The sequence below is a fragment of the Colossoma macropomum genome, unplaced genomic scaffold (genome assembly GCF_904425465.1).
Source record: "Colossoma macropomum unplaced genomic scaffold, Colossoma_macropomum, whole genome shotgun sequence".
Taxonomy (NCBI): domain Eukaryota; kingdom Metazoa; phylum Chordata; class Actinopteri; order Characiformes; family Serrasalmidae; genus Colossoma; species Colossoma macropomum.
Window position 1 is genome coordinate 52,051,793 of NW_023494792.1, and position 26,015 is coordinate 52,077,807.

Consider the following 26,015-nt stretch of genomic DNA (forward strand, 5'->3'; position numbering starts at 1 on the left):
TTAAAAAACCTACCTCCTGGGGACATTTAAAGAGGTTTAACCATTATAGTGGCTTCTACTACTGTTTTTATAGGTCATATAGTGTCAGAAACCATTTAAGTATGTTAGAGATTATTTAGCAGCTTGAATAGTTTGTGGCAAGTGTGTGATTTATATATGCAGTTTTGCAGTGTTAACTGTTGTACATACGTTTCCAGTACTTGTTAGCTAAATTAGCCTTGTAGCTCCAGTAAAAAAACTAAAGAAGACGTTTTTTTGGACGCCAAACATAATCTGGGATAATCAACACATTTTGGGTTAAGGGGAAACTTGCCTAAAAATTGATTTTAAGAAATCAAGCCACATGCCTCTTTTCTGTGTGGTGTATGTCTTTGGGAGAAGGTGTCGGACAGGTCATGGTAATTCTGGGAAGTCGTTTGCCCTTTGAGTTGCAAAGCTCCACAGTGCGTCCCACAGTGGAACTGTACGGACCCGGGTGTGGGCAGTCCCTCTGGTGCAAGTGGAAATGGGAGTGGACTTGTGGCAGTGTTGTGTGGCAGGGCAGGGGGGAGTTGAGAATCTGGCGACGCAGGTGCTCCTGAAAATCGGACAGTGGCTCTAACAGGTGTGGCTCACCTGGACAGGGGATGTAGCTGTCTTCCAACAGGAAGTGAAAAGCTCTTCTGTTGGTCACCTGGGCCTTTTTGAGCACAGGCCTCAGAGGCTGGTGAGTTCTTGTGATTTGCCTCGTCTCTTTTGCTGTGTCGGGAGTGATAGGGTATATGGCCTGTACCACTGGACTGTGGAAGGTGATGCGGGTTGCAGGGTGCACCTCAGGGATGGCTGAAGATGAGGGCAGCAACTGAGAGCCTCCTCTTATATTCAGTGTCTTTTCAGAAAAATGGATTTCACCTATAGGTGCATTCTGAGGATGACCCGTTGTGTGGACATGCTGAGTTGCACAACTTTCTGGTTTATCTGGCCTTCAAAGACATAAAAATAGACAGTTCTAGCAAAGAAACAAGTGCACATACATCACTGTGCAAAAGTCAGAGACCACCCTTCATTTATTTAATTTCCAGCAAAAATGGCCATTAGATAGAAGTTGTTCATTTTTCAGGAGATATTACTGAATATATAAGATAAGATAAGATAAGATAAGAAAAGAAAAGATAAGATAAGGAAGAGGAAAGTCAAAGTCACTGAAAAATAGGTGTTTCTAAAATTCAGTATAAAAAATGATTAAAAGATACAGAGACAATTGGACCCCAAGAACCGTCCAACGCCTGGTAGACCACCAAAACTGTCCCCATCAGATAAACAGTCTTGCTTTGAATGTGTCAAAATCCACAGGTGTTTCTGTCCATCCTTCAACTGTGAGAAGTTAACTTAGCGCTATAATAATAACAATAACAATCATTTTTTATTTTTATTACTTTATTTATAGATCACTTTTTATACCAGTGGCAGCTCAAAGTGCTTCACAGACAGGTGATAATAGTAATTATTAATAGTAATAGAAGAAATTCAAGGTGAGCTTGATTTTCTTTTATTATTGTTAGCGTTCGTTAACAGCAATATAAGAAAAATAAATCTTTAAAGATGCCGTTACTGAGAAAGGAAAAAGGCAAAAATGAAGATTAGAAAATCAAACAAAGTAACTGCTGGTGTTTTCAGTACAATGAAGTGACCACCCCAGAGTCCAGATTACTTGGATCATGAGAAGCAGAAAATGTAACCAACTTCTAAGACTGAATTTAGAGGTGTAAAAAAATATCCCTGAAGGTTTCTTTAAAAAACTGAAATCTAATCTCCTCCAACAGAATCTGTAATAAGGGCAAAGTATAGACACACTGAATACAAAAAAATCATATTATATTTAGTTATTAAGGCCACAATGGGTAGATTCTGACTTTTGCACAGTACTGTAACTTCCTTTGGCACAATTAAATAGGAACAATCTTTAATGCATGAAAAATATTTAAAATGTACAATGTACTAATTTCCCTTATCGGGTGCTGTAGTGCCTAACAGAAGTACAGTATCTAAAATGTGTGCAACCAAATTAATCCCTGGTTATTCTTTATTTCAACTTTGCAAAGCCCAATTACGCTCTTAGAGCTTGACTGGAATTTAGTTTTCAACTCAATTTAACAGTTACTGTTGCTTGCAGTTATGTTCATAAATGAAAGTTCTGAGAGCGGCTAATGTAAATGAGCCCTTAACAAGCACTTCTGTCCCTAGTGTCCCACTTCCAAGTGGCTCGTCTTTTGCCTTTCAGGGAAACAGGACCTATTTCAAAGCCATTTCAGAGTTCAACCTCATCTCACACTTTACTAGCTCACCGTCTCAAGCAAACATTCCTTTTGCTTTGATTAATTTCATTTCATTGAGCCACTTTAATTCCGCTTTATTAGCATGGCTGAGGGAGCTGATAGCTATGGAAATCTGCATGCTCCGCTCTCATTCTCTCACTCTTTCTTTCTCTCCCTCTCACTTCCGAGCGCTTAACCCCACTCTCCACGTCTCTCTGGCACCTCCTGCCTCTGATAAAGCTGCTTTCCCACACTGTGGCGAGACTAACCAGGCTTTAAATCACCAATAAGCAGAAAATGACTCTGCGTGCGTCTGCTGCGCAAGATATCGACTGTACTTTTTGCAAAATTACACTTGGGGGAATTTAATGAACAAGTTCTTCACCACAAAGTGAAGTTCAGTCCTTGGGGAAAATAAAAAAAGGAAACTACACCACTGTGGATGCAAGACCTGGGGACATTTCTGGGTGAAAGGAGCAGAGAAATTTTACTTCCTTCTGGCCACATGAGAAGGCTACTGAGTATTAGTGAAGCACAGAAGTTCATTATGGCTCATAATGAGGTGTGAAGCCTGTGGAGGGTTGGTTTGATCTTTAAACTGGTTTGTTGGAGGTTATAGCTTTGTGTGTACAGTGGTGCTTGAAAGTTTGTGAACCCTTTAGAATTTTCTATATTTCTGTATAAATGTGACCTAAAACTTTATCAGATTTCCCCACAGGTCCTAATAGTAGATAAAGAGAAACAAATTAAATAAATGAGACAAAAATATTAGACTTGGTCATTTATTGATTGAGGAAAATGATCCAAAATTACATATCTGTGAGTAGCAAGAGAATGTGAACCTTTAGGATTAGCAGATAATTTGAAGGTGAAATTATAGCCAGGTGTTTTCAATCAATAGGGTGGTCACCAGGTGAGTGACCACCCTGTTTTATTTGAAGAACTGGAATCTATCACAGTCTGGTCTTCACAACACATGTTTGTGGAGATTTCTGAGGGCCTCAGAAGAAGAGTTGTTGGTGCTCATCAGGCTGGAAAAGGTTACAAAACCATTTCGAAAGAGTTTGAGCTCCACCAATCACAGTCAGACAGATTGTATACAAATGAAAAAAAATTGAGACCATTGTTATGCTCCCCAGGAGTGGTCGACCAACAAAGATCACACCAAGAGCAAGCTGTGTAGTAGTCTGCAAGGTCACGAAGGAACCCAATGTAACTTCTAAGCAGCTAAAGGCCTGTCTCACAGTGGCTAATGTTAATGTTCATGAGTCCACCATCAGGAGAACACTGAACAACAGTGGTATGCATGGCAGGGTTGCAATGAGAAAACCGCTGCTCTCCAAAAAGAACATTGCTGCCTGTCTGCAGTTTGCTGAAGATCACATGGACGAGCCAGAAGACCATTGGAACAATGTTTTGTGAACAGATGAGACCAGAATAGATCTTTTTGGTTTAAATGAGAAGCGTTATGTTTGGAGAAAGGAAAACACTACATTCCAGCATAAAAACCTGATCCCATCTGTGAAACATGGTGGTGGTAGTATCATGGTTTGGGCCTATTTTGCTGCATCTGAGCCAGGATGGCTTGCCATTATTGATGGAACAATAAACTCTGAATTATAAAAACAAATTCTAAAGGAAAATGTCAGGACATCTGTTTGTGAGTTAAAACTCAATAGAACGTGGGTCATGCAGCAAGACAACGACCCTAAGCACACAAATTGTTCTACCAAAGAATGGTCAAAGAAGAATGAAGTTAATGTTTTTGGAATGGCCAAGTCAAAGTCCTGACCTTAATCCAATAGAAATGTTGTGGAAGGACCTGAAGCAAGCAGTTCATGGGAGGAAACCCACCAACATAACAGAGTTGAAGCTATTTTGTATGGAGGAATGGGCTAAAATTCCACCAAGCCAAAGCGCAGGGCTAATCAACAGTTACCGGAAACATTTAGTTGCAGTTACTGCTGCACAAGGGGGTCACACCAGATACTGAAAGCAAAGGTTCACATACTTTTGCCATTCACAGATATGTAATATTGGATCACTTTCCTCAATAAATATATAACCAAGTCTAATATTTTTGTCTCATTTGTTTAATTTGGTTCTCTTCATCTGCTATTAGGACTTCTCGTGAAGTTTTTGGTCAAATTTATCCAGAAATGTAGAAAATTCTAAACTTTAAAGCACCACTGTAACAGCTAATATTTTAATAAACGTCCTCTTGAAGGGTATTATACCTGCGTCCAGCTCGGCATGGTGGCCTCTCCAGACTTCTGGATGTGATGGCTGGAAGAAAACCCCTGGAACTAGTGCATCCAGTGCCTTTGACCACCAGGGTGCATCTATGGAGACAGTTTATGTTTGAAATATGACTTCGCTGAGTTGCCAGTTTTCTTAGGTAACTTACACCTAGATTTATTGGCCATTTAGTCAGAAACCCTTGCTATACAGGTGTACTCTGTAGGTTTACAATTACTCTTAGCCCATCTGTTACTGCATAATTTACCACCCCGCCCCCCTATATCCCATCCATCAATGAAAAGGGACCACCATAGGACCATTTACTGGCCACTTTAGTAGAAACACCTACCTTGTTGGTCCACTTTGTATGAGTTAGAAACGATAGCTTATCTGTTGCCACACAATTTGCGTTAGTCATCCTCTAGCCCTTCATTAGTTGTCAGTTTCTGATGAAAGAGCTATTTTTGGCAGCAGAGATCCTGTGGTGGTCCCTTTCTATTGATGGGTAAGGTGGGGGGGGCTGATAAATTGTGTAGCAAAGGATGGCCTAGTCAGCAAGTAAACCTACAAAGTGTAAGTGAAAATCAGTTAACACATTCTCTACAACTTAAATATATAAAAAACTGAACATTTTAATGCTCAGTTTCTATTTATTTGCTGAGTTTAACATATTGGAAAAAATAAAATGTGCTGTAACCTTTGCACAGGCCAATATGTTACATTCAGCAAAAAATAGTAACTGTGCTTTGGAATGTGCAGAAGTGTGTTCCCTGTAGAGGTTTACATTTTTCCACTCCTTTAAATATCTTAAATTTCAGAGCTTCATAAATTCCAAAATCCACTCCTTTCCATTACCACCTGACAGCCATAGAACAGTCAGCAGTTAATAACACAGTTTCTAAAAGTCAAATCTCAACACTGTACAGACATTTTGCAAACAAGTCAAACAAAACATCAAATTCTAAGAGACTGGCCTGGAGTCATAATTTACAGTGATGTCAGTGACGTTGACTGGAATTATAGTTACCTATCATTGGAATTATAGTTGTCTTTACTCTATAAACACACGTCTGATTCAGTATAATTGGTTGATGAGAACTTATATTACTCCAGAGAAACTGTGCAAAATGAACCCAGATATCCCAGATACATGTGTAAAATGTGCAGATATGTTATTTCATTTTTTATAGGACTGTGTAGAGATACAGAACTTTTGGAGACAAATAATAGGATTTTTTTCTAGGATTCTCTCCAAAGAAATACCCATATATCCAAAACTTTGTATTGTGGGTCTGTTCTCCAGAGACCTTAACGCTTAAAAACATGAACGCAAAATAGTAGACCTCTGTCTCAGATATGCTAAACGCCTGATTAGCACACCCTGGAAAAGTATGTACGCACCTTCGGTGAAAGAGTTATCTTCGTGTCTAACTTTGGAAAGAACAATTTATACAATAAAATGTAATCAAGGTTTTTTATAACATGGAATTTGTTTCTAAATGTTTTGGTGGAAAGAGATATTAGTCGGCATCTTGACATTCCACCTGCGAATATGTTGAACACATAAATGTATTTATTTATTTACTTACCCTGTTATCAACAGCATCATCATTGTTATTATTCTGTTTTATTTTTTCCTTTATTAATTTTAATTTAAAAGTGAATCACATTGTTTCATGATTTTGCATCTTTAAAATATGGGACAATTGTACATTTTGCAATAAAGCCATTCTGAGCTGATGTTTTAAGTTTTGAGATGGCGGGACGTTTGTGGAAGGGCTGAAATGTTCAGATGTAATTAATAAATATAAGTTAAAAAAATGATAAAAATGGCTAATGATTTCTGGCACAAGCTAGATGCACCTAAACTGGCAACTCATTATTAGCCTCACATTTTTGGTATGATGATTTTTTACAAAGATTATTCCTTCATTTTGATATGAAGTCAAGATTAATTTATGAGAAACATGTTGGTCCAAGGCACATCAACAGCAAACTGCTTATATTGAATTCATTACTTGGAAGTGATGAGAGGTGGCAGGTTGAGGCCAGAGATGACTTGTTCCTTTGGGTGTCTGTGTGACCTTTTGACTTTTGAGTCAAAAGCTAACGTGCTCTTCACAGTGGGCAGGCTCTTTAAACTCTGAGTATCCTCTTCATCGTCCTCTTCCTCCTGATGAGCCCCTCTGATGAGAGGGGGCAGTCTGATAGTCACATCCTACAAAGCAAATAAACGGACAGAAGTTACACACGACATTCCACGCGCCTTATCAGTGCTGCAGTGATCTGTGACTGAGAATATACAGTGAGTCTAAGCACAGCAGTGACACTTACTGGCCTCTTTGTTAGATACACCTGCCTTGTTTGTACACCTTGCAGGTATAGAATTAGACAGAGAGAGAGAATTTTTTTTTTTTTTTGCATCTTCTGCCCCTTCTTCAGTGGTCAGTGTCTGACCACAGAAGTACTGTTAGGTGTATTTGTTTGGTTGGCAGAGCTGTCTGAGCCCAGCAGTGACATTGACATGTAAAAAGTCTAATGCTGCTGCATCGGATGTTCTTATACACTACCTTACTGCCACCATGTTGGTTTCACTGCTGCACTGATAATGGTCCACCACTCGAATAATATCTGATTAGTAGTGGTCCTATGGTGGTCCCTTTCCATTGATAGGTGGGTTAGAGGGAGTCTCATAAACTGTGCAGTAACAAATGGGCTACAGTCACTCAGTGAACCTACAAAGTGTACTTGTATGGTAGGTGTTTCTGATCAAATGGCCAGTAAAGGCAGTTATTTACCTAATAAACTGGCAACTCAGTGAATACCCATATTTCTAACATAAACTGTTTCCATAAATGGACTCTGGGGTGAAAGGCTTGGATGTACTAGATCCAGGGGTTTCCTACAAACCGTCGAGAGGCCACCATGCTGAGCTGGACAGCTGGACTGTAGGTAGAAGGTAAGTGTTTACCATGTTTTTGTGTTAAAGTGGGTTATTTAGGCAGTTTTTACTTACTATTTTACTTATACGTGCTAAAACTGACCCACATGGTGCCATATTGACACACATAACATGTTTAGAGGCTGTAATCTCCAGTGCCATAGTTCTCTTTGGAGTTACCTTGTGCTGTCGGACTGAAACTGGTTCTGAGTAGTAGGATGGAACAGGAGAAACCTCACGGGACGGTAACTGGCTTCTTCTCATTCTTTCAGAAATGTAGCTCAGCTGGCCTAGTGACAAAGAACAGTGCTACTGTATATTATCCCAATTTTTAAAGACTATTGAGCACAATGGGACATTTTTGTATACAGTATTGATAATCAAACTGTCTGTAATTACACTGGTCTGTTTTTATATCCAGTGAATTACCTTATAGATCATCCATGAGTGCTCTCCCTAGAGATTTCTGAGCAAATAATGTCCCTCACCAGCCTCCAGCCTCATCCATGGCAGCGTGTTTCTCTGTGACGCCCATCCTCTTCTCCTTACATCACCTTCAGATGAGTAACATCTGAGAAAATGTGTTGCTTGGAACACATGCAATTACCAAACACATTTGAATCAATAATCCTAAACCTTCCCATCATATAAATAATAGTTTTTAATTAAAGTTGAGTTTTTCTTCAGCGGTGATTCCTCTATTACCGTAACCAGCATGATTTCTAGAATTCCATTAGTATGGGAATGCATTAGCATATAAATAGGTATTTTGTTGCATTAATTCAAAGCATGTGCTGAGAAAAAAAAATACATGGTGATAATTTGTCTATTACTCATCCAGGAAAACTCTTTTACCCAATCCCATGCTTTAAGACAAATTAATCAAATGCACAATCCACCATGAAATAAACCTCCACCCGCGCCCGTTCTTTTCTTTCAAATCATGTATTTCTCTTTTTCAATCTCCCATCTGACTCTATGTGGCCTGAAATGAGCCACAATTATTCACAATCCAGAGCAGCAGCTTTAAAAGCAACTGAAACAAAATGTTATTTATGATGGTGAATTTCTCTTACCGCTGCTTTGAGACTCCTCTCTGGTCCAGCGTCCAAAAGAAAACAAAATAGCCCACTGAATGATGGCTGTGCTGCGTGCTCCAGGTCCAATAATATATGTAATATAATCCAAACGAGAAGCCTGTAAAACATACCTGTTCCTGAACTGCCTGCTGGACGGACTGACTTCCTCTTCGCAAGGAGGAAAGTCTTTTGTCCTTAAAGTGTGGACATTACTCTGACCAATGCCAGTTGCAGCCCACAAGACGTCTGGCTCCTGATTGGTCAGTTATCCTCAGGCAAGACCCCACACAGAGCTGTTGAGAAATTCCTTCTGTTTACAGCTTTATTTGCCGAAGGATTATTTCTGACAAGAAACCGAAGCAAAGTAGAGAGTGCAGATTATTTAAAGTCTGATTATCACAATTATGAGATTTAGCTACACTGTATGTCCAAAAAATGATAAGACTCCTGTTTATTCTGCATTTCTTCTGGAATCAAGGGTATTAACAAGGAGTTTGTTCTCAGGGGAGGTTTTATACTAGATGTTAGAACATTGCTGTGAGGATTTGATTGAGCATTAGTGAGGTCAGGTGAGGTCTGGATCACAAACACCACTACAACTCATGCCAAAGGTACTGGATGGCACTCACTCCAGAGAACAGAGTTTCACTGCTACACATCCCACTGCTGGGGGGCTTTATACCCCTTTAGCTGGCATTGGGCATGGTGACCTTAGCTCACGTGTGGCTGTCTCTATTTCTACTGGCACTGCTTTTCTGTAGAGTTAATACAAACTGTCAGTGTGCAGTCGAATGGGGTGCAGCTTAAAGATGCTGAATTCAGTAATTAGAAGTGATGTCTGGACACTTGAACATACACTGTATGTCACAGAATTGAAATAACTTGAAATTTAAGAAGATATGGTTGTATGTAAAGGTTTGAGGCAAGAAGTTTGTATGCAAATTACCCTTTGTTGAAGTAGAAATAAGTTGACAAATCCTCTACAGAGAACACACTTAAATATGGCATTTTCCTGCAAATGTTAGTGCATGATTTTGCTGTATTTGCTGAGCTTAACATAATGGAAAAACATAAAATATTAAACATGCCATTTATGAAGTTATAAACAATAATTGTATATTAAAATGTGCATAAGTGTGTTCGCTGTAGAGGATGTTAACTTTTTTCACAAAATCTTTTCTCTTTCTTTCCTCCTGACATCTTATAAAGTCTCCTTTTGTTGGAAGCAGTTGCACATTTGTCATTTCAAAAGCTGGAAACTTCCAAATAATCACTTCACAACCGAATAACCAATTCTAACAATCCAAAGCCAGTGCAGTTGAATCTCCACGTTCACACTGATGCATTTCTTCAGCTCCGGTGCTGCCTGAATCTGGTGAAATATTAACAGGGCTGCTGCAGAGCCAGCTGGGCAAGAGAGAGAGGGCAGCAAGCGTGCTTTAATCTACAGACCGAGTGACCTGACGGGCCTCCTGCTGCGTTCTCCTATACAATCCACCACCATCACACATTCCATCTACAACAATCATTACTCCATCCCTTCTTTCTCTTGTACACACATGCGCCGTTGGCATACACGGTTCAGTTGGCTGCCTGTTTCCTGGTAGGCAAATCAGTAGCCAGCAAACGTCCGAAACGGAGACGTCAATGGAGTTTAATGCAGAACAAACGTGAAAGTAATTTAAATGATACGGATGACATAATTGTTTTGATTCAGTTTAGCATATCTGATGGTGTATGTCAGGAAAGCTCATATTGCTGAAGTATGGCACAGTGAAGTTTATAGTAGACATGTGCTTATATTTAAAAAAAGTTTTTAGTGAAACTGCAAGTTGTTGGACTTAAATGTGGTGGCGGTAATTGAATATCAGCCCATCAAGTTTATGGAAAATTCATAGGGCTACTACACCCTTGTGTGTATTGTTGTAGGAAAAATCTTTCATTGGTGTAGAACCTTTACATTAGGTGGAGCTTCTTTAAACTTTAAAAGGATTCTTCACACTCCCTTCTAATGAAAGTTTTTCTATAGCATCACCCTAAAACCCTTTTGGCACATATATTTTGGAGTATAAATGTCAATGATGCCATTGCAAGTTTGTCTGCACTTAATACCAAGTCAGAACTGAGAAGTTTATGACTTCAAAATTCTATTTAAACTGTTCTCCAACTCTTATCACTTGGAATTCTCAAGAGCTTTGACTTCTCAGAGCTGCAGTCCTGTGACATCATTTAAGGGGCCATAGAATTAGAAGTAAGTGTTTTGAGGGTTTTTGACAAACTGTCAAGTTTCTATTTGTATTTTAAACACTGTTTGCGCTCATCTTTAAACAAATGGGTAATTAGACGTCGTTCTGCTTAAGATATTTGATCAAGCTGTGTGCCATCGTGTCATTTTTGGCCCTATATTAAGGGTGAATTGCCACAACCTATATCCATGTTTAAAATAAACAATGAAGTATCCCAAGCACTTTTTAATTATAGGGTATAATGTTTGTCTGAGCTTTCTCTAAGCATTCAGCAGCCCAATAAACACTAGTGTACCACGAGGGTCCATTTTTTCCTACTACAAACAGTTGAGGAGGCGTGAATGCTTTGGTGGGAAACGGGAGGCTCCAAGTTGAGAATGCAGAGCTCACAGTTATTATGGCCACAGCATTGTATTCAACTGCCGCAATTAATTCACTGGTATTAGTCCTATTACTGAAACTATGTACATCTCCTAAAAAAGCATCTCCTCTCAGACTACCTGTTCCTACAGCAAACAGCATATCATTCCCCAATAAATTTAACAATGACACTCAAAGATTAACGCTCTCCTCATGGTCATGTCATAGGTCATATACTGGCAAACTGCCCCTTAACATTAACACTACTAATTAGACGTAGGGCGCAAAAATTCAACCCTTGATTTTACTGTGCCAGATTAATCTACACTGAAATGGACTGGATTCTGAATGCAAGCAAAAATTGACTTTTTTATTGAGCACTTCTCACTGAAGAACACCTCTTTTACCATTGTATGCAGAGCATACTAGTGCTGCACTTAAGTCTGCTAGACTATTTTACACTTAGGGCATCACCCCACCACCTGGAAAATGTTTTAGTGGCAACTGCACCTCAAGGCCAACCCTCAAAACAAGTAAATAAAACATGCTACAGGTTTACATGAAAAGCAAAATTTGCCAAACCAAGCTTGCAGACGTATTAATCAAAGAACTGCAGTACACAAAGCCACAACAAAGTTTCAATCCTAAGGGTGCAGTAAAGGAATACTGTAATACAAACCTGCATGTGATCAGAGAATATTCTCCACTCGTATTGTTTTTATTCACATGTGTGGAACTCATGTCCATACAGAGCATTTTCTCATAATGTTGGTTTCAGGTTTCACTTCTATATGTTTGAGCCAAACAGAACTGTCAAGTTAAGAAAAAGAAAAAAAATAAAAACAGGGAAAGAAAAAAAAAAAAAAATTCTTACACACACACACACACCGAGTGTATTTTAAGTCACTGGATGTCTAATACATGCTGTTTACACCATGTAAATCTGCAGATGGGTGGAATGTTGGACTGCCATTTAAGATCATGGAAGGGGGGTTAACAAACCAGGTTTCATGTGTCCCAGCACATCTGCCAACCGCACCATGCTTCTTTAATAGAATATTTCTAACACAGTTATATCTCTTTGAGAGCTCACCACCTCACCGACCAACAACAGTTTAGACAAAGGTGACGAAAGTGGGATGACATTCAAATCGTACAAAAACGCCCATTAAATCTGGTCTGGTAAGAAACATGGTAACATAGAAAACAAAAGAAAGATGGTCCTTAAATCATCTGAACTTACTGAATGCTACCACTAATCACTGTCAATCCTATATGAGTCTGCAATCCCGAATGTAGAGAACAATTCCTCTCCATTGGTAACACAAAAAAGAAGCTTGCGCAGTCTGTTTCTATGCCATCTGTTTGAGTCCCTCAAATCAGCAACACTCAAAAGTCTGTGTGGGGAGGTACCTGTGGATCCTCTGGAATCATCAAACTGGAACCAAAAACAGAAAAACAAAAAAAAAAAAAAAAAAAAATGGTGGTGGTTGAGGGGTGGGGGAACAAGGACTGATGAACAATCAAAGCAATTTCTTCTCTACTGCAAGAGAAAGAAGAAAAAAGAAAAAAAAACAAAACAAAAAACAAACAAGGAACGTGGTGATAAGCTCTGAAGCTTAAGAGAGAATGTACGTCTTGCTTGTACATCTTCCTTTCTTCTTTTTTTCTCTCTTTTTTTTTTTTAAACCTTTTCGTTTTTAGCTTTTCTTTGTTTTTTTTCCTCCTATAATAGTTGATTCAGTGCAATGCATGGAACGATAAAAGGGTCCCCCAGAATTGGTTTTCTTACAGCTTTTTGTTGTAAGAGAAGTTGTCGGACATAGAGCAGTTTAACTGGTGTCCATGGACTCCATGTTGGCTGACGAGGAATCCCTCTGGATGCTGTCAAAGATGGCAGCAAGCTCAGGGTTGGAGCTGATCTGAGACTGAAACTCACTCATCAGGGGGCTCTTCTCCGCCTCAGGGATAGTCAGAAGTGCCACCACCGCCCGCATGGCTGACCGCTTCAGCTCGTCCTGCTTTTCAAACTCCTGCTTCACAGAGTTAGCCTTTACCTAAGGGTACACAAAAGGAAGTGGGGAGGGGGGCAAGTACCAGTTTGTTCATAAAAACAAACTTTTTTTGTTAAAAAAGGGACAAAACTTAAGGCCTCCAAGATGGCTACTACTGTTTTTATGCAACTCCCCAAATTTTATTTTATATTTTTATTTATTTACATAGTTCTTTTGCAAAAACAGATCTCTCAATTTTAATGAAATTTCATAATTCATGTTTTTTTATAGCTAATAACAAAATATAGGGGTAACTTACAGAAAGTTTATTGAAATTTTTTTATTTAAATTTTGTTTTTTGCCAAATGCAGATAACTCCAATGGTTATTTCATGTTTCACAGTTAAACAAAGATGTTTTATAGATACAAGTATTTAACATTCTTTAACATAAAACATGGATGTAAAATGCTGAAAACTGCACCAAAAACAACATTATCAATATCAAACAACTATAAGATTATACTTTGGAAAATCCTAGGGCTCAGTCTCAAATGGCTCACTGCTCCCTGTAGAGTGCACTATGTAAGTTATGAAATTTTGGCTTTTACACCTAAATATTGCACTTTATGTCCAGCATGGACTTGGGCACACATGGATGAACCCAAAGGGGTTCTTCGTTAGACAGACTGTGCACTGTTTAGATGCAATAATCACTATTTTTAAGTTTGCGGCTTTGTTGCATCACCTGACCTGAATACTGCGATATTACCGATATTGACTTACCAAGAGAGGCTTCAATAAAAGCCGTCTTTTTAAACCTGTTGAGCTATAGCAACAACAAGCAAATGGCTGAGCTTTATGGGGGGAGCTACAGATGGTTTGAAAGTTTAAAATAAAACACACACAACAGGCTTTTCATCTACCTTTCAGCACTGCCGCAAGCTATATCTTATAATTCAAGCTATGAGCAGCTGAAGATTTACTGTTGTACTGTACTTGTGTGTGACTATTACAGAAAATTGTTTGTTTACCTTTGTGGTGCATGTAGCTCTGAGAGGCTCTACCAATCTGTCAAGCCTTTGCAGCACAGCACTAGGGCACAGAGTGGACAGCCTGGCTAGCATCAGGAATGTCAGCATCTAAAAAGAGGAGGACGAAGAAAAAAGGCGGTTAAAAGAACTTCAGCTGTATGAGCGCTCCGTATTTGCATATCGCTCAAATGTTTTCAAAGCATTATGTGGCAGCATCTTTGATAAGACCGCCCAGTAGTCCTATTTAGCCTGTTCACTCTTTCATGTTTCCTATTAACTATACAACGCTACCGAATCATGAAAGATTCATAGTTTGGAGCAATCATGCAAAAACGATGGCCTACCTTGATGTCGTAATGATCTTTAAGTCCATCTTCAACATGGTTGAGAAACTCAAAGATGTCAAGTCTATCGAGGCAACTGTCTAGAAGTGTGTACATACACTCAAATGCAGCCTTTCTGATGTCCAGCCCGTCGTCCACTGTGTGCTTGAAAGGACCCATTTCAACCTAATAAAGGCCGAAGAGAATCTTAATGAGCTTCCACAAAACCATGAGATGGACATGGTGACAAATTAGTAGAGCATGTAAATTTACCTCTCTAATCAGCTCTTTGCGCACTTTGGTCTCATTGTATAAGTGAGGGAGAACAGTGTCCAAGAGGTCTCGGATAAGTGAAGGCTTATTATGGGCTGCAGAGTTGAATGTAACAAGGGCGACCCTTCGCACATTGAGGTCTGGGTCTTCCAACGTTTTCAAGAAATCACCTAAAATGTGAGGGGAAAAAAAAAGCCAAATCATTACATGCATAATTGATATTCAAAATCTTTTCAGATTGGGAAAGAAGTATTTACACCATGAGAGCAACAGAAAATATCCTTCCCAAAAAGCACTTACCTATGCAGTTTTTCAGAAGGGGATCAATTGTCTGTGGGTGGTCTGAAATTGTGAACTTTACAGCAGTAACTACTGAGCTTCTGGCATAAGAAGACCCTGGGGGTAGAAGGAAATAATCAATAAAGGAAAAAAAATGAAAGCAGACTGATTCAGAACTGGGGCAGTAATCAAGCTGTTCGCCTACAGCTCATTCACTAGCCTCACTACTATTGGGTAGTGCTTTAGTGTCTTACTGTTTAAAAAAGGCTACTTTTATCAAGAAATGTGGAGTTTTTCTACCCAAATCTTGGTGATAACCACAGAGCCCATATACTTTTTTGTTCTGTTCCAGTTCCTGACACATCTGAGCTAAGGTACCAGCCATGATTACCTACCTCAGATGTGTTAGGAGATGGAACAGAACAAAAACTTTAAATAAGAGTGGTTATTTGAATGTAGGGATATCGGTATTCCAACAAGGAATGAGTAGTTTGGAATAGAAATACTTCAATTCCACTTTTCCTGCTGTCAATTCTGATAACTAAACTCAGGGTATTGGCTGATAAACATTACTGAACAGGCGCTGTATTCTTCTTCACTGATTTAAAGTCTATATACCTACACACCTGTTTGCTTGACATTCTTCTATGCATTCCTCTTTGTGTAAGAGAACATGAGGATGTATCTAGTATAATACTTCAACTATAAAAGCCAGTTAAATGCATAAGAAATAAATGAAGTGCATGAAAAAGTAGGCTCCCGGATAATGTGCTGTCATAAATTTATAATCACAGTGTCTAGGAACTCACATCTGGCTAATCACTGATCTGATAAACTATTTAATAAGGCCAGTATTAGTGTCAGTACCAATACCATTCCATATTTATACAGAATGTTAAATCTGTACATCACTAATTCGGAAAAACAAAAGAATTTTGTCATCCTTTATATGTTTAATAAATAGGATTTTTTAACAAATGAAATTAAATGTAGCACTGCAGATAATGTCAGGACACACAGAGCTAATACTGCATGTTGTTGCAGCACGACATACAAAAATATTTCAAATAAAAAGATAAGAAAAATCTTACACTGTAACTGTGTTATCTTTCTGTAGGTTAATTGGTATTATGATAAAATCACGTGACAAAACTTGAAGATAATAATCAAGTCATATGCTTGTGCAACAAACAAATGGTTAAATCTCCTGCGTTTTCATTTTTTTGAATCATAATACAAAAATAATATTTTATTTCCAGGCTATTCAAGAAGTATTTATTTAAAAATGCAGATATTCAGACATCAAAGCAAGTTTAAAATGCTCATGCCTAATGAAAATGTGCACTATCAAGAACCTTTGTTCTAATGCACAGAGTATGATGCTCACCTGATAACAGATAGCCCTTTAGCCTGGGCAGTAGTGTCTCTGGGTCAATGAGCGTGAGCTTCCCCAGACATTCGGCTACTACATTGCGGGTGCCTTCCTCTGTGCACTCGCAGTGTTTGAGCAGCAGAGCCCAAACGCTTTCCACATAGGGCTTGAGGCCAGCCACTGACGCTGAGCTGATGATTTCCTTGAGTGAGTGCAGCAGCAGGTACTGACGCTTGGGCTGACCCGAAATCTCCTGCAGCACGAAAGGCAGGTATTCGGGTAGGTTACCCGACGCTGATGCTGCCTAGCGCGTATGAGGCGGCCGATTTCACCTCCTCACTGGCTGAGGAGAATGCATCTAGGATGACCGTTTTGAGCTCGGGCTGGCCGCTCAGGTCTACATGGTGGCCCACCTCACCCAGAGAGAGCAGGGCTAGCAGGCGAATGGAATCAGTGGACCGTGAGTTCTTCACGTCTTGGATGAACTGGCCCACCACAGCAGGGCCCTCTTTGAAGTGGAAAAAAATATATATATATTATATATACACATATTTTATTTATTTATTTATTTATTTATATACATACATACATACACACACACACACACACACACACACACACACACACACACATATATATATATATATTCCTTTTTTTATTACATAAAAATATTTTTGCATCACATGAAAATAAATATGCCATTATTGTATCACTAATACTCCTAGAAAACTCAACAACTGCATGTATCAAAAATCAATCAATTGCAGCATGCCTGTAACAACAACCAATGTTGTTTATAGCAACAAGTGGCTGACTGGATGTCAACCCATTAAACTATTATCTTCTTTAATTAATTTACTTTTAACAAAATTCATCATTTGTACCCTGTTCCTTCTTAAATAATTTATTCTTGCAAATGTTAAATAAAAATAAATGTCACATCACCTATTCTTACCATAATATTTAAAATATTACAAAACAAGTATTACCATTACCTTTGGGGCAGGCCCGGGTGAGTGCAGCCACACACTTGGCAATTGAGTAGTAGGACTGCTTATGGGTGAGGGCAGCGCTCTGTGTGTACACAGGGCCGGTCAGCATCCGCAGTAGGTCCATGTAACCCAAGCTGGCTGTGCCGGTGGCCACCAGTGCCTGGAAAAACTCCAGCATGGCACTGAGGGCACCACCCTGAAGCAGCGGTGAGCGCACCAGCGCTATGAGCTCAGCTAGGATGGAGCCGCTGATCTTAGAGAGCGAGTCTGGGTGCACGCGAGCCAGCGTGGTCAGGAAGCTGATGGCCATTTGTGAGACATGCATGTCGCTTTCACTGATGAGTGGCGGCAGCTCAGCCAGCACAGCATCGATCATGGCCGGCGTCACGCTGTCACTGTAGTTCTTCACCAGGATGTCCAGTGCCGCCAGTGTGCTCAGTTTCAGTGCCCGCTGGTTCTTGCGCAGAAAGGAGGCCAAGATGGGCACGGCCTCGCCCAGGATGGGTCGTAGGTCAATCTTCAGCGGTGAACCAGCAATTAGCGTCAGTGCCTTCACTGTGGTCAGTCGGGTGATCTCGTTCTTTAGCCGCTCCAGAAAGATGTGCAGTGTGCCTGGTAAGTCAGCACCCAGGCTGTCCCCGAGGTTGCAGATGATCTGGCCCATGCAGGAGATGGCACGCTCCTTGACCTCTTGGTCAATGTCAGCTGCCTTCAAGCGCTTGATGGTGCAAGCGAACAGGTCACTGATGTAGGGTGAGGCATCGAAGGCGTCCGTCTGGTCAAGGGGCCGGATCACCCGTACTAGTTGCTGGGTGACCAGCAGTGCTTCAGAGGTGATTTTATAGAAGGGATCACCCACGCAAGCCACTACGGGCGGCACTAAGGCCTGGACGTGGGGGTGGAAGACTTGAGGCTGGTGGTTGCACAGGATCACATACAAACAGGAGAGGGCATCGATCTTCAGATTGGAGGAGCTTGATTTATCGTTTAGAGAGAATATGATTCCTAGAAAGGAAAAGGAAGATGAAAAGGTATATTAGACTGCACAAAAAGAAAAATCTCAGCAAAAGCAAAGACCTCTGAGGGCTCTCAGAAAAGAACATTTGCATTTTTCGGAAAGCAAGTTTTTCAAGTTCCCCCCCCTTAAGCAAGTATCCAAGTGCTGCTGATACAACTGACAAAAAGTTCCTCTGCATAATGGAAGTCATCCATTCTAGATGAATGGACATGTCTGCACACAGAAAAGGCTCTCGCTGCTGTAAAATGGGGGGGGGTGCCTGGGGCACATACCTGGGACGAGCACAGGGATGTGCTGAGTCAGGGCCCCAGGCAGCACGTTCACTAGTTCTGTCAGCATGTTGAAGCAACACTGCCTGGTTTTCACGCTCTTCTCCTTCATCTGTTTATGCAGAGCTTTAACGATCATGGGCACCTGCAGAGACAAACAAGGTTCACTTCCTGCCGAAGTACATAAAACATATGGATATGTATGTTAGCAAGAACAACAGAAAAATACATGTTTGTCGTCAGCACAATTCGCATATGAAAAATCACACTTAAATGTGAAAAGAAAATTCCAGTTATCCTTTGCAATTTTGTTAACAGTTCATGATGAAATGAGCAACAGCAACTGCCCAAAATTACTTGTTACATTTTTTACAAAAGATCTTGTTACATTAAGTTCCATTACAACTGAATCATGTTTTTTCCTTTTCCTGTGAATGTGACCATTTTGGAGGTTTAGTTCCAACAGCTATGATATCTGACTTTGAGAGTACAGCTATGTGGCTCTACCTGGCTCTGAAGCATTGTGAGCGGAGTTTCGCCCTGCTCCATGGCGTCTGGGTCACAGAGCCAGCTCTGGGCTGGCCGTGTCTGCTTGAGTAGGGATAGGTAGGCGTGGAATACGTCGGCCTTCACGTTCTCCTCACGTTCTTTAAAGCGTGCTATGAGTGCCGGGGAAACCGTACGGTAGAACTCCGGCAGCATCTCATGCCGGGTGCTAACTACAGCATCCAGGCACTTGGCTGCTGCTCGCCGCACCTTCCAGCTCATGTCATCGTCATCACTGTACTCATCGTCACTTCCTGCAAAGGGTTCCAAAAGATTGAGTTGGTTAATTGTGGTTAGATGCACAGCCACAACTGTATAGCTAAAATAACAAAAACTACAAAACTAGTAAGACTCTGGAGATCTACAGCATGTTGTATGTATATATAGATGTATTTAATAACACCCTGCATAATTTATTTTTTTTACATAAATGTGCTGTCCTCTGAAATAACCATGGCGTATTAAATCCATTTTGTATGTCAAAACTGAACGGAAGTGTAGATTCTTTGATTTTGTCCCGTGAAATCTCCACATCAGCAACGCCGAGACTGAGGATATGAGTAACTCAGAGACAAATATGTCCTAGACTGTTGCCAGACTTCACAAGCCACCGGGGATGTTTACAAGCAAGCGAGGAGCCAGCATGATAAATTATTGAATGGGGAACCACAAAATAGGTAAGAATATGGAACAAAGACACAGGCAGTCAGAGAGGTACGCTGTTTGAAGACCAAAAAATGTGGTGAAGCAGGAAAAACTGAATGCGACTAAACATTCAGAGAAAAAAATTACTCAGTTTAAACAGGTGCAAAATCAGCACAGTCAGTTTAAATACGTAAAAAGCAGTCATGTAGTCATTCTTACAGCAACACTAGGAAATTCAGCAAAGAGAGCACAAATGCACATATGCAGTTGCAAACAGCATGTAGGCATATCCCACAAAATGTAACTGCCTCCATATACAACTAATATGCTAACCTGGCTAATAAGAGTAATATCAGGCCTCAGAGTAAATATTTTTATTTAAGGATTCTGTAATAACTGCAAGAATGTTTGCATGTCTTGCAAGATTTAAAATGTCTTAAAATGTAGTAAATCCTGTGGTAAGTGAACATTCCCCACTGTCAGCTTGGCACTAACAACACAAAACCGTATAAAAAAAAAAAAGCTATCTGAAAGTAGTACTGTTCTAGCTTTGGCACTTAAGCTACTTATAAACTGAAGCTGGCTTGTGTCTACAATTATGTATAGTTAACTTCAGATTAAAGTTGTGAGTAAGCATTCTTGTGAATTCTCACACTACAAACATCAACTTTATGGTAAATAAATATCAGCCCTACAAAAAGGGCTGGACGATAAAATGATAATGATAATTATCGCAATATAACTTTCCTCAATAGAAATATAAGAAATGTTCGATAAGTGTGCGATATAATAGACCATTCTCACACTTCCATGTTTTAGCGACAGCTCTGGGGTCATTTTCTACTGCAAGGAAAGTGACACGACTCTGCTGTCGCCACGAGAGATGCACTTCCGAGTTTTTCAACATGATTGGAGAGATGAGGGGTCAAGGAGTGAAACGAGTAGCCAAATATACTTTAGCAACGTCTGAAACGTGGAGTCTGAGTGGAGCGATCGGCGATCTGTTCTCCTGTGACCAAGTGTGAGTGACAACATAAGTGGCATAACTGTATTGGCCAGTGCACTGACATCCTAACAAGCTTTAGCAGCGTTAAATCACGTCTGCTCCTCACAACTACAGCGCTCAAACGGTCATATTTTAGTATTAGTGCTTTCCCAAGAAAGAAAAGTGAAAGAAAGAAGTGGGTTCATGTAAATTACAGCCCTGAATTAAACTAAAGTAAACTGAGGAAGCTGTGTGTGGCATTGGAGAGCGGGAGATCGGGCTGTTACTGTAGATCAAACAAGACAAAAAAGCACCGATTTCAGTTTAAACGTACCTAAACGAGGACTTGACTAGTGTTAGAGAATCACACTGCAGTTAATGCTTTTACACAGCAAGTGTCAGATATATTGCGGTTCACCCCTCAAACTACTATAGAGAAACCCAGTCGTCTGCTAGCTGGCGTCTGAATACTGTGACATGCTCTGACATGGATGTGGTAGGAGTGATGGCAGTAAGGCAGTGTGATCCATCGTTGACCTACCGAGCCAGCTAATGTTTGCTGTTTGTCCTAAGCTAACAATGTTGAGAAACTAAACAGTTTAACACTCGTCACCAGACAGCTAAAAATAATGTCTTCTTTCCAGACACTTTCTCCCACTCTCCCATGACAGATTTGTGAAATGTTCCTCTGTTTGGCAAGTGTTTGTCTTGGTCTGACCATAAAGGACAGTTTAAAACAGCAATTAACCACTCAGGAGCAAAAATCAGCCTTCTAACTTGAAAGAAATAATGATGACATTCGTCACAATATGCATCGCTATCGACTGATATGAAATTTGATTATCGTGATAATATTTTTGGCCATATCTCCCAGCTCTGGCCCTAAATATCAGTTATTGATGTCCTTGTTACTAATAATAAGTATTGGCCCTAAAAGGAAACATATCGGTCGATCCCTAGTTCAGCCATTTGCTCACTTTAGCTCATTAAAAAAATTAACAAATAAAAAAATATAAAATAGAAAAATCAGGTGAAATACACAATCACAGCTTACTGGCTAGCTTTAACCTTTGATGTTCAGTCATTGGTAGAGTGACTTACTGCTCTTTAGTCATTGGGAATTTTTGTAAAATAGGAAAGGCTTTCCAAATGTGCTTTACAAAAATCAAATTAAAATGAGTCAGTCAAATACAACTACTATAGGAAATGGTATAGAGAACCCATATGCTGCACCTTTCAAAGGCATATTTCTGACATGTAAAGCTGTTGCTCTATAGTCTCAGCAACTACGAGAGTCTTTTATTTACAGCCATCAGCAGCTTTCAGAGAGAACAAACATGGCTTTCAGTCCTCTAACCAGCCAGAGTGAGACACTACATTCCCATCTTGTGCACGTAATGGGGTGGGGGCGAGCGTGGCCTCTTTAAGTCCACTCGACTCTCAATAATCAACTTCACCCTCCCTGCAGGAGCAGGTGACACTGCCACGGGCACGGCACCTCACTTTAAAGCTCTGTTTGTTATGGAGTGATGGGTCTCTGTGAAAAAGCAATCTCATAGCCAATAATATCAGCTGTGAAAGCCTGGGCATTCAAGAAGCACCAGACCAGGCCATAGCAGGCCCTTCATTTATTCCAATAACGAGGTATTTCTGAAAGTCTGGTGCAGGCCCTATACCCTATCCACCCAGCTCCACTCCCTTCCTGCTCCTCACAGGTGGAAAGGCATCAGATTGCACCACTGACTAAGCCATTATCGAACTTCTCCCTTAGGAGACATCATTGGGCTTGGTGGACTCAATTTGGGGCAGAAACCAGAAGGTTTGAGAACCAAACCTCAGTCAAAAGAGATACTAGAGGTGTAATGATTGAGAAAATGAATTGTTCAATCCAACACGATCAGGTGGTGTCTTGATTCGATACATTTTTCAATACAATAAAAATAATGAAGCGTTGAAATGTGTCTTATTTTAATATGTTAATGTTTCCATTTTACTACAGCATTCAACATTATAAAACTGTAATATTTAAAGCAAAAGTGCTTTATAGTGCCACAAACTAAAACCTAAACCACAAGGTAACATGCGAGTCATGATACAATGACATGACACTACAATTCATTGTAATTTGATACAATGAGATGTTGCACTGATATTGACCTTATTAAACAATAGGGGGCAACTGATTATCAGCCTGCCCAATAACTGGAGAAGATATCATTTTTCTGATGATCAGAATCGGCATTTTAACTTGCTTTCTTGCCAATAAAAAGGCTTCTCCAGGACGAATGTGCAAATCTGACGAAACCGCATTGGAAACACTTCTCTCCATGTCCCGCCCACAGCCTTACTGGATTAGTTAAAATAAGTATAAAGTGTTGAGTTTAACCAATCAGCACATTCGTAGCTTTACAGGATTACAAGGACTACATTAAGAGTAAAACCAATCAAACTCTCTTCTGTGCTATCGCCATGTGTTTGTAAACGACTCAGGTAACAATCCATGTTAATTAAATGCTTCTACAGCGAGCGGAGCAGTTGATCAGCGCTGTCATTTGGCAAAAACCACAAATAAAAAAACTCTAACGCAACTTTGCTCACTCATTCTCACAAACAGAGCGATTTGAGCCTGAGATTTACAGCTGATCGGAGAACCTCGGGACAATGGAGAGACGATGAAAAAAACGATGAAAGAAGTCAGAATAGACGCCTCCTCATACCTTGGTAGTCTTCATCCACGCCATCTGCGTCCATGGCATTCTCGTCTTCATCCTCGTCATCATAGTTGTAATTGGGATCATAGGTCAAGTACTTGAGGCAAATGTTGATTATTGTGGGGACATGGGGATAGACTTCTTTTGGACACCTGTGGACAAGGACACAGACTCTGTGTTCATTAATCTGCAGCATAGTACTGAAGGCTCCTCACAATTTAGGCATGTTCCCAGTGGGGTTGCCACAAGCTGTGTTCTCTTCAGCTCTATTCTCTGTACGCTTATCTTAGACAAACACAAACAGATAATCTTCAAATGGCAAAAGCCTCCACATGTGCCTCTGTCCCGCTGTGCATGCTGCAGAAACAGTAATATCCTACTTGATTAAATCCAAACAAAGTCCATATAATAAAATTACCAAACAGTCTAACGAGAGAAGAGGTGGGTGGCAAAAACTCATTTTGCCCACTGAAAGTCACAAAGAGAAGGAGTGAATGTGAATAAGCCTGAGCAGTTCCTAAGCAGGACTTCTCAAGGTGACTACTAAACATTCAGAGACGGTGGTTGGTGTGGTGTAGTGGGTAACACCTCTGCCTTCTACGCTGTAGACTGGGGTTCAATCCCCACCTGGGCAAACACCCTACACTATACCAATAAGAGTCCTTGGGTAAGACTCCTAACACCATCTTCGCCTACCTGTGTAAAAATGATCACATTGTAAGTCGCTCTGGATAAGAGCGTCTGCCAAATGCTGTAAATGTAAATGTAATGAGACATTCCTGAGGTTGGGTTCACTGAAATATGCATCACTCAGCATAGAGTCTATTCACCCAGCTGGTGTGTTGTAGTGCAGAGGGCAGAGCATATACTTTTGCCTTACACTTCACATGGCATGACTGCACTTGTCATGTAAAGTTCTCTCCTTTCCTTCTCCCTCTAGTAATGTGGGACATTTCCTTGAGTGCTGTGCTACAGAGAGCAGAGTCATAATAAATATTAGGAATGTCACTAACAATTACATTAGTAACTGAGAAATATAGGAAAATATTTAAATGATCAAGCAATCAGTTTTTTTAAAAAGTGAAACTATGCAGCCTTTCAAAGAATTAAATATTTTAAAAGGCTTTCAAGTTAATAAAAGTAAATTTTTCTATAATGCTCTATTTCTTATTGTAAAGAGGTCTGTAGAAGAATTAAAATATGCATCAATCATTATGTAAATATCTAATCATTGCTAATTCATTAAAGAGAACCCTGACCTAAGACCCAAATGCTTTAAAACAGTGCAATACTTTATAATAGTGCAATATTATTAGAATACAATGTATACACCAAATGGAAATTTTTTGCTTATTACAAAAAACAGAACCTGTTAGAATGTTTTTCTCCAGGGTAAATGTCAAAAGTTGGAAGACAAAAGCTAAAGTTAATAAAGTTAAAGTAAATGACACATTTGAGTTCAATTAGATATTTAGCTTGTTCTTCCTCAGTCAGTGGACAAGTGAAAGCAAGCATTTAATGCTGCAGTAAAATTGAAACCTACGAAGAGCAATTTTGTCTATTTTTAATAATGAATAAAGTATTTTGTTTGTTCAAACAACATATTTTAATAGAACTGGACATATACACCACAACGAGGCTTACATGTCTTGACTAGGTACTGATTCAAATGAAAAGAGAAAAGTAAAAGTGAATGTTAGGCTATATTGTGTTCTTCATTTCACCTTCAGAACATACAGAATAAATAAGAATACTTAGCTATTTATTTTATGTATTAAACATGGGTTTTGTAGTGATGAAGAAATTGCATTCAAAAATCAGATGTCAACTGAGTTCAATCCAGCGCACATTCTGTTTAAAGAAATGGTGCTTCATTTTTTGCAACAGTATTATTTGGTGTTGAGCACTGTGATCCTACTCTTGGTATCAGTAGCGAAATCAAACCGCTAACCTCCTGACGAATGACTCAAAGGCTTGTATGCAGTATTCCCTCAATTCATCGTCATCAATGTTGCAGAATTTCACCACCAATGGAATGATCTTCTCCAAGTACTCGCCTAAAGGGGACAGAAACAAGCCTGTTAGTGTTCATCCAGAGTCTTTGTGCATGTCACTTGACAGATCTGAGTGCTGCCTAATCTATACCACAACACATGGAAAGCAGAACATAACATCAAAAAGCAGCAAGAATTCACAGAGAAATATAAAATGACTTTGGGAAAAGCTGCCTGATAAAGGCTTCTCTTTTCAACCCAGCCAAGTAAATGAATCTTTAAAAAGATGGCACACACAAAAATAACTTAATTAAAACCAGTAGTGGCAAAAGATAACTGCAAAATGGCTTTGAGTGCAGTTCATTGAAGTAATCTTGCACATCTTAATCACTGCTGTCTTTGTCTCATCAAACAGAAGCGG

General features: G+C 39.8%; 2 protein-coding genes across 2 annotated transcripts in view; both read right to left on the reverse strand.

Moving 5' to 3' along the window:
• Positions 1-12,203, reverse strand: si:dkey-39a18.1 (uncharacterized protein LOC557637 homolog). Its single transcript, XM_036575368.1, has 6 exons — positions 12,164-12,203; positions 8,687-8,749; positions 8,553-8,572; positions 6,554-6,753; positions 4,532-4,636; positions 1-962 (listed from the first exon to the last, which is right to left on the reverse strand). Exons 1-6 carry the CDS (start codon positions 12,201-12,203, stop codon positions 335-337), a joined length of 1,056 nt encoding a protein of 351 aa, XP_036431261.1. The 3' UTR covers positions 1-334.
• The window catches only part of cand1 (cullin-associated and neddylation-dissociated 1), a 24,592-nt gene continuing 10,094 nt past the window's right edge, over positions 11,518-26,015 (reverse strand). The window contains 12 exon segments of the mRNA XM_036577551.1: positions 11,518-13,218; positions 14,188-14,295; positions 14,532-14,696; positions 14,784-14,953; positions 15,084-15,179; positions 16,450-16,729; positions 16,731-16,942; positions 17,430-18,431; positions 18,717-18,858; positions 19,221-19,513; positions 23,607-23,752; positions 25,552-25,657. Of these exon segments, the coding sequence (XP_036433444.1) occupies positions 12,994-13,218; positions 14,188-14,295; positions 14,532-14,696; positions 14,784-14,953; positions 15,084-15,179; positions 16,450-16,729; positions 16,731-16,942; positions 17,430-18,431; positions 18,717-18,858; positions 19,221-19,513; positions 23,607-23,752; positions 25,552-25,657 (2,945 nt within the window). The 3' untranslated portion in view covers positions 11,518-12,993.